At 38.4% G+C, this 8,410-nt stretch overlaps 1 protein-coding gene across 1 annotated transcript in view; it reads left to right on the top strand.

Moving 5' to 3' along the window:
- Positions 1-8,410, top strand: part of Atp8b4 (ATPase phospholipid transporting 8B4 (putative)) — a 166,684-nt gene that overhangs the window by 121,081 nt on the left and 37,193 nt on the right. Inside the window, 4 exon segments of the mRNA XM_028755546.1 lie at positions 583-698; positions 3,520-3,684; positions 4,764-4,875; positions 6,723-6,828. Of these exon segments, the coding sequence (XP_028611379.1) occupies positions 583-698; positions 3,520-3,684; positions 4,764-4,875; positions 6,723-6,828 (499 nt within the window).

Genomic DNA, 8,410 nt, shown 5'->3' on the forward strand with positions numbered 1-8,410 from the left:
TCTCTCTCTCTCTCTCTCTCTCTCTCTCTCTCTCTCTCTCTCTCTCTGTTCTTCCTTCTAATAAAAGTCTTCACTGCTTGATTCTGCTTGCTCTGTGATTTTTGCTGCCTTTTAATTCTTCAAATGACAGAGAAAATGATCTCTATGAAGATGGTATGAACATGAGTGGCTGGAATTCCAGGAGGGAACGGGTTGGTGTAACTGTGATGTATTTGAACAGAAGGTCTTGAATTCCACACCAAGAACTTTCCAAAGCAGCCCTTAATTCTTTTTAATCCATATGGCTTAATGTAAACCTTCCAGCTATTTTGCAATAGTAAGCTAGGCCATGTATATCAAACTAAAAAATACTTGTTTCTGAGTTTGGGAAATCAAAAACTTCCAGTGGAAGGAATATTTTTTAATTAATTGAATATTTTTTAGTTAATTGAATAAGAATAAAGGCAACTGACTTAAGCAGTGATTGTCTAGCCAAAGACCCTGCTTTGGTCTTGGCAGAAACCTTATGTCCATTTCCAGATGGGCTAGTTTTCACAGATTTCAGTGATATAATCTACTTTTCCAAACTCTGTTACTTTTCAGTTCGAAACCCAGAAGGACAGATAAAACTTTATTCCAAAGGAGCAGATACTATTTTGTTTGAAAAACTCCATCCTTCCAATGAAGACCTGCTGTCTGTAACATCAGACCATCTCAGTGTAAGTGCCCTGTGTCGAGTTCAGCACAGGAGCTGCTCTTATATCTCGATGTAAGACTTGCTAACAAACATCAGCAAACGAACTGACTTCTGAAATGGAAGTCCGCTGGGGAGACATCCTACAGAGGGCAGTCCGTGATGGTCTGGGAACAGGCTAGCAATCATCAGCACAGGCAGATTATCCCAGCCGAGAGAGCCACATAGTGTCATGAGCTCAGGGTCCTTCAGGGCTCGTATTTTATGGCTATGTTTCTAAGGTAAAGGAAGGAAAATGATCTTTGGAGCCAACTTTCCCTTTAAGACATCTTTAATTCAGGCTACAATTTGTGAGTCCCTTATGTGCCCTGGAAGCTCAACCCACACATTCTAAGACTCGTCTAATTTTTTTCAGTAACTTTCTGAAGGGAGTTCCTTTGTTCTTCTCTCAAGGGCAAGGGGCTATGAAATAATAGGGACATGTTGGGTTTAAACTTGTTATCTTAGTGTCATGTTAATAATTTATTTGAGGTTCTGGTTGACCCCTGTGAATGTTGCAGGGAATGGTTCAAAATTCTTTGTTGGATATTGTTTTCATTATAAAACGTCCCCTCAAGTCCTCTAAAAACATAAAATGTAAATGCTCCGCTGACTTTAAGTCTAAAAGTGATGGTTTAGTAATAATTGTTATAAACATAACTATTTTTCATTTTTAATAGAGCATTCTTGATTTTTCTATTAATGTTTTCCAGAGACTGAAATGGTCTTCTAGGTTTCTTGTTATTAAAACAATATTGAAGTAATGACTATATGATTTTGTCATTGCTCAAATGCCAAGACACTAGATAGTTTCCTTTTATATTAAAGAATTGTTTTTAGGAAGGATCAGTGTGGGACCTGCTCTTCTCCACATTCATATTCCTTTGGCTTCTACATTCTACGCTTTTAAATTTGTATTTAATTACTGATTTTGGATGGTTTTATGATAGTAAAAGGCCTTGTTCAAATCTTGCATTAAATGTGTGTTTCACTGATTAGATGACTTAAGTCATTTGTCCCCTTTTCTGGTGTCCTCTTAGAATTGATTCACCATTATGCAGAACAGAGAGGGAGTCAGTGGCAATGCACAGTGGGTTTCATGTTAAAGGCAAAGATATGTCTGTGCGACTTGAGAAGACAAAAAATGGTTTAAAGGCAGTAACTAGATTTCCAGACCAAAAGGGAATGCAGTGGTCTTAGAAGAGATGGTTTCTAAATGTGAATGCAATGTCCCAACTCCTACCAACTGCCTGGTGATGAATTCAGTTAATGTTCTTTGTGGTCTTTTTTGGTCAAAGCACATCTTTGTACCATGCACTGCATTTTCTTTTTACTATTTAGTATGCTTTATGATTTAGCACATATCTGCACCATACATCAGAACAATAGAGAAACCATGCTTAACGACCAGCAGTGCCAGAAGGAGCAGAGATGGCTATTAAAATGCTTTACTTGTAGTTTGGAGGCAGAAGTGACGTGTGAGGTTTTCAACATTACTCCCAAACTCAGTCTACTTGTGTTTCTAGTTAATGTAGCTGTTTGAGACACAGAGCAGCCACTAATCCCCTACCCATCACCCCTCTTAGGATAAAAGTACCAGAAGTGTCATATGAGATTGTCTGCTTACCAAGAGTTCTAGTTTATTTGGCTTTTATTTCTGGATCACAGTCCATCACTGAAGATAACAGGGCAAGAATTCAAGGCAAGAACCTCAACCACTGCTTGTTGGATCCCTCTCTAGCTCACTCACTCACAGGCTCATGCTTTCTTACATAACCCAGAACTACCTGCCTAGGGATGACACTGTCCACAGTTGGCAGGGCTCTCCTGCCTTGGTTAATAATCAAGACAATTTCCTATAGATATATCCAAGGCCAGTTTGATCCAGGCAATTCTTCAGCTGAGTATTTCCTCTTAGATAAGTCTAGTCTGTGCCAAGTTGACAATTATGCTAACTTAGGAAAAGTATGGCCTCCTAATATTTGATTACTTATTAAAAACTCACTCCATAAAATATAATTTCTAACAAATAATGAATGTTTGAGCTGGTCTGATTTGATGATGGTGTCTTCAAGATTTCAAACAACTTTTTATTATTAAAGATGAAACTTTAACATAATTAAAAATGAAAAACATTTCACAGACGAGTCTAGAGTTAAAGACCAAAGTCATCCCTGAAAGCTTACACTTGTAGTACCTTTTATCCCTTTCTCTTCCTTTTCCTTTAAAGGTGGTTATCATAACCACAAGGAGCAAACCAGACTTCTCTTACTCAACTATTTATAATTGACTTATTCATCGGCTATTGCTTTTAGCTTCTATTGTGGAAGTTTTCAAGTATATGCAAAAGTTGGACTCATTGAATTTTCAGCAAGGATGCATAAGTATTGGGTGTGTGTAGAAAGGCTTGGAGAGAGAGCCTGCTCTAGTTCACAAAAGAACTTCCTCTTTTTGCCAGGCGAGCTGTGACTCCTCCAAAGACCTGCCTTCGTCACAGGGACAGGAACACCTCCTACAGGCAGAGAACACTTGCTTCCAACCTACAGATAGAGTTGCATTCAACACCAACTCTCTCTTCCTAATTAGGACACTTCAGCAGGCACTTTTGGCTGATTTTAGGGGGAAAGCTAGTGTCCTGCAGGTCAAACCCCATAGACTTAACATAAACCACAACTATTCTTTCCCATAGCCCCAAAAGGGACAGCTCTTTAGACAAAATGTGTGAATGAAACTGTCACCGTGTTGTGGGGACTTTCATTGTGCTTATTGTTGTCTACCTGTCCCTAAGATTACATCTTCTCTCATAGGAATTTGCAGGGGAAGGCCTCCGAACCTTGGCAATTGCTTATCGAGAGCTTGATGACAAGTACTTTAAAATGTGGCAGAAGATGCTTGAAGATGCAAATTCTGCCAGTGCTGAGAGGGACGAACGGATATCTGGACTGTATGAAGAAATTGAAAGGGATTTGATGGTATAAGTTTCAAAGTGTGATGCTCTGTGCTTCCTTAAGTCTTTTGCTAAATCATCTTGCACATAGCACATGGTTCTCTTTCAATGATGGGTCATGCTTTATATGCTGGTTTTCAGCTTACTATGTATGGCCCCATAGAATAGAGTGGACTGGCCTTATTAGCAGTAACTTAAGCAATGGAAGTCCTCCTAAAGTAAAGGACTGTAGACTCTGTTTATCAACCCCCAGATTATCTTTGATACAACGTATTCATCTCCTCTCTCTGCTTTCTGATGCACAGTTTTAGAGCAGAAGCGGTTGATACAGAGAGCAGAGTATGGCTCTGAACTATTCCAGATCAGGAGACTCTGATGACAACTCAGAGTGGGGTCTGTTTCAGAAATCATTCTTCTCAGTGACCAAGGATGTTGGTAGCTGGGAGTAGTAGAAAGCAAGTCTTATCATTAGGGTGAAAACTGAACAGTCTTCGATTTTTATTAGAGTACCTCCTGGCTTATGTTTGTTTGTTTGTTGAGACAGGGTTTCTCTGTGTAACAGCCTTGGTTGTCCTGGAACTCACTCTGTAGACCAGGCTGGTCTTGAACTCATAGAGATTTATCTGCCTTTGCCTACAAAGTGCTGGGATTAAAGGCATGCACCACCACTGCTTGGCTACCTGCTGGCCTCTTACTGCATGGTATGGCACCACCATCTTTTGTCCCTCTGTTTTTTTGACTACAAGTAGAGGGCTTTCCTTTGGACCTCTCCTTTGCTGCTGAAAGTGGAGAAGCATCCAGGGACTTCTTAAACCATTAGAGAAGTAGTGTCTGTCTATTTATGCAAACATGTCATCTGAACATACCATCTCCTGCATATAAATGCTACCTCCCTGGGCCTCTGTTATGAAGTTGTCTTGACTTAGGAACTTCATTTCAGGTGTTACCAGATTGATTAATTTACATAGGGTGCTTACTACATCAACATTTTATAAGCTTTCTTCATCTGTTGTTCTTTGACTTTTAAACTCTGATTGAAACTACAGATGTTACATGTGTTCCTTGTGTGTATTAATGCAAGTTATTCTTTACTCTCCACTGAAGCTATTAGGTGCCACCGCTGTAGAAGATAAATTACAAGAAGGTGTTACTGAAACAGTCTCAAGTCTGTCACTAGCCAATATTAAGATCTGGATTCTAACAGGGGACAAACAAGGTAATTTGGAAATAGGTGACAATGATGTTTGAAGTAGGGGAATTAATTCTTTGAATAAAATGTTAACCAAAAACTTAAAGCAGTTTATCATTTTCCTAGTCTTCCATTTAGGAAAAGGCAAAATGTAAAGAAAAAAAACTTTAAAAAAATATGAACTTATTATTTAAAAACTAACCAAAATTTAAATTCAAAACTAACAAAAATAATAAATAAAATAATTTAATACAAAAATGCAAAAAAAACCCCAACTAACAAAAATACCTTGTATAAGTATATTCTCTGGTCCGGTTGCCATCCCTGGAGGCCTTGTACTCACTAGTTTCTTGATGGCAGGTTGCTGTGTGAGAGCTGGAAGGTCTCAGGATGTCCAGTAAGCTTCCGAGAGGCTAAGGGTACCAGCTGCTTCGCAGCTGCTTATGGACATGTTACTGTAGTTGAACAACTGCTACAGCTGTACCAGTGGACCTGGCTGAATCCCAGGATTGCCTGTGAGAACCAAATCTCTTTTAGGAATGACCAGACACTAAATGAGTCTTTTTTTTTCTTAAGAAAAAAAAGAATTGTTTAATAAGATTTTAATCTGTTGCTAATGAAAGCTTAACATTTTGTGCTCAGTCATTAGGAAACAGAAAATATTCAGCTAACCAGCATGTACTTTAAAAACTATATTCATTTTTGTTAGGTACCCTATACAGCATTTAGAGGTTTGCAGATGAGATAAATCAATTTTCTATATAACTATATATACTTGCCTAAATTCTCATTATCTACCTGTCTAGCCATCTGCCTGTCTCTTTGTAGTTTTACAGATTTAACCGAGGGTCTCACACATGCTGAGCAAGCAGTCTTCTACTCAGCTGTATACTCCATCCTTCCTTAACTTTTGTTTTGAGACAAGTTCTAACTAAATTGCCCAGGCTGGCTTCAAACCCTTCACAGAGGCAGACCTTGAACTTTGGGTCCTCCCTGCCTGGGCCACCAGGCCTACCTACCACTTCTGTTTTTCTACCTAAATTATTAATTACAAAATTAAACAGCAGGAAGTTGAAGCCTGTGGTACTCTGTGGATACATGAGATTTACGACAGCTGACGTGTGTTGTGGGCTCAGCTATTCAGTTATTGCAAGTACTTATGAATTTACCATTATTTATCTAATTTCTTTGCTTTATACAAAAGATAGATTGAGATCTCATTATTTTTCTGTTTTGATTTGGGACAAGAGCAACAATTCTGTAGAACTAACGAGCATTTCATGATTCCATAGTGTTAGAATCAAATGACTATTATATTTAAGCAGAAATTGCTGAGTATGGTATAATCCTCCAGGTCTCTGGCAGGATGGTTCTGGGTGGTTCTTGAACTGATTATTAAATTCCAATTTTTTTCATTAAGCGGGAAAACTATAAAAGGTTTCATGTATTTGCCTTAGATTATTAGTCTATCGTATTAGATTTGAAGACTAGCCAAGTTTAGTATTTTGGCATGCTAATGAAGCTAACTGAGGTTTCTGGTAAAAGGTTTGTTTTATATTTTCTCTTCCTTGTACCACAAGACCTTAAGATATCTAAATGAGTATTGGTTTGAGAATCTAGAGGTAGTTTTGAAAATCACATGAAACTCCATGGATTCATAGATGTGCCCACTTCCCCCAGAGGCTCAGTGAATGGCGAGTTTGGTTATGGGGCTCAGGTCTTGGGCTTCTCTCCTGGTCAGCTGTATCATATGATGCTTTGTCTGTTCACTAACATCCATGGAGCTGATAGAGGCTCTGGGGAAACGCAGCCACAGCTCCAAAGTGATATGGAAAAGGTAACACATTAATAGAGGTAATCTTTCCTTGTACCAGAAACTGCCATCAATATCGGGTATGCCTGCAATGTGCTGACAGATGCCATGGATGCTTTGTTTGTGATAACGGGGAACACGGCTGTGGAAGTTCGAGAAGAGCTCAGGTGCGTGTTGAAGGAAAGGGAGAAAGTCTGGGAAGGGGGCGGGGCATCAGGCATACACTCCTGTTAGTGTAGGTGTTTCTCCTTAGGTCTCATTCACAATCGGCACAAAAGGTTGATATTGGCGTTGAGGCATTGCTTTCGGGTCTCCAAGATTTCCTAGGTGTTTTCAGGGAAGAATCTCAAGTCATATATCTTGTTCTTTAAAACTTTCTTTGGCAAAAACCTGGGAGATATTAAGTGACGGTGAATGGTGAATGGCGGTGTCACAGAATGTGCACTTTAAAAACACCAGTTTCCTGGCTTCCTTCCATCTCTGAGTCAGGGCTCTGGGGTGGAGTACTGGAATTAGTATTTAATAGCACCTGCAGTTTGTGATAAGATAACTTTTGAAAACTCAGCTTGTAAGGGATAGAGTAGGAGGTCAGAAGAGTAAGCGCTCCGCCCAGGCTGCTGAGCGCGCCTTAGAAGAATCGGCAAGCTTGGCTGTTTGTACAGCTGCCATCTACTGTCAGGAAACTCAAGACTGCTGACTGCCGCTGGGCATTACATTTGGAGAAATAATAGTCTTACTATCTATCCATTTATTATACTTATTTTCTGTTACTTAATTTGAAAAAGAGCATTAAAATCTACATAATTATTTTCCTCTAAATTTGAAAAAGGCTGGCTTGTAACAGCTTTGCCTGCTGCTTCTACAGCTTGTCTGACCAAACCTTGGTGGGCAGAGAAAGAAGTCCTAGTTGACATTTAACCAAATGATATCTGTAGATCAATTCTGCCGTTGTCTCTTCCTTATCCTGAGCAGAAAAGGGTTCTCACCTGCTGGTGAACATGTACGTCTTTGTCAAATAAAAAAATGGGAAACTTCATTTATTATTACTGATACATATTTTAATTATTTGTATAGTTTTAAGAAAGGTATTATTTATTTATTAACAGCACGCTGACCATGTTTTATTGGAGTTAATGATTTTTCAGATAAATTTTGTGTCATTTTTATGACAGAATTCATGGGGGTTTGGGGGGAAATAGTAATACTTGGATACTTACTTAAAAATTATTTTTAAAGGGAAATTGCCATTTATGTTCATACATATAGATGTTTGTATATATAATTCTGGAATTTCTATACAGACTGTAAAACCAATAAATCAAAAGGTATTTTCTCCTATTTATTTCCTGATATAGTTAGTTAATTTGTATTTTAATTATTAAAATTTAAAGAACATTTCCCCCCAACTAACCTATACAAATAAACCTGAAATTTCAAAAGTAACATTCTCAGGCTTTATTTCAAGACAAACAGGTTTTAAATGTATATATTTATTTTAGGGAAAATGAATCATGAGATCCCCTTTAAAAACAACAACAAAACTTATAGCATATGCATTGAATTTGTTCAGAGGCTAAGAGAGAACAGAAACAAAAACAAAACACAAGCCCAGAGCAGTGGTTAATGATTTTTTTCAGTACTTTTGGAAGTCTAAAAATTATAAACAGGCAACAAAACCCTCTCAAATGAAGCATTAGCACTGGTGTGAATGCCCAGGGATGGAGGCACATCAGTGTGAATGCCCAGGGA

Source organism: Grammomys surdaster, unplaced genomic scaffold (genome assembly GCF_004785775.1).
Source record: "Grammomys surdaster isolate TR1022 unplaced genomic scaffold, NIH_TR_1.0 129, whole genome shotgun sequence".
NCBI lineage: Eukaryota > Metazoa > Chordata > Mammalia > Rodentia > Muridae > Grammomys > Grammomys surdaster.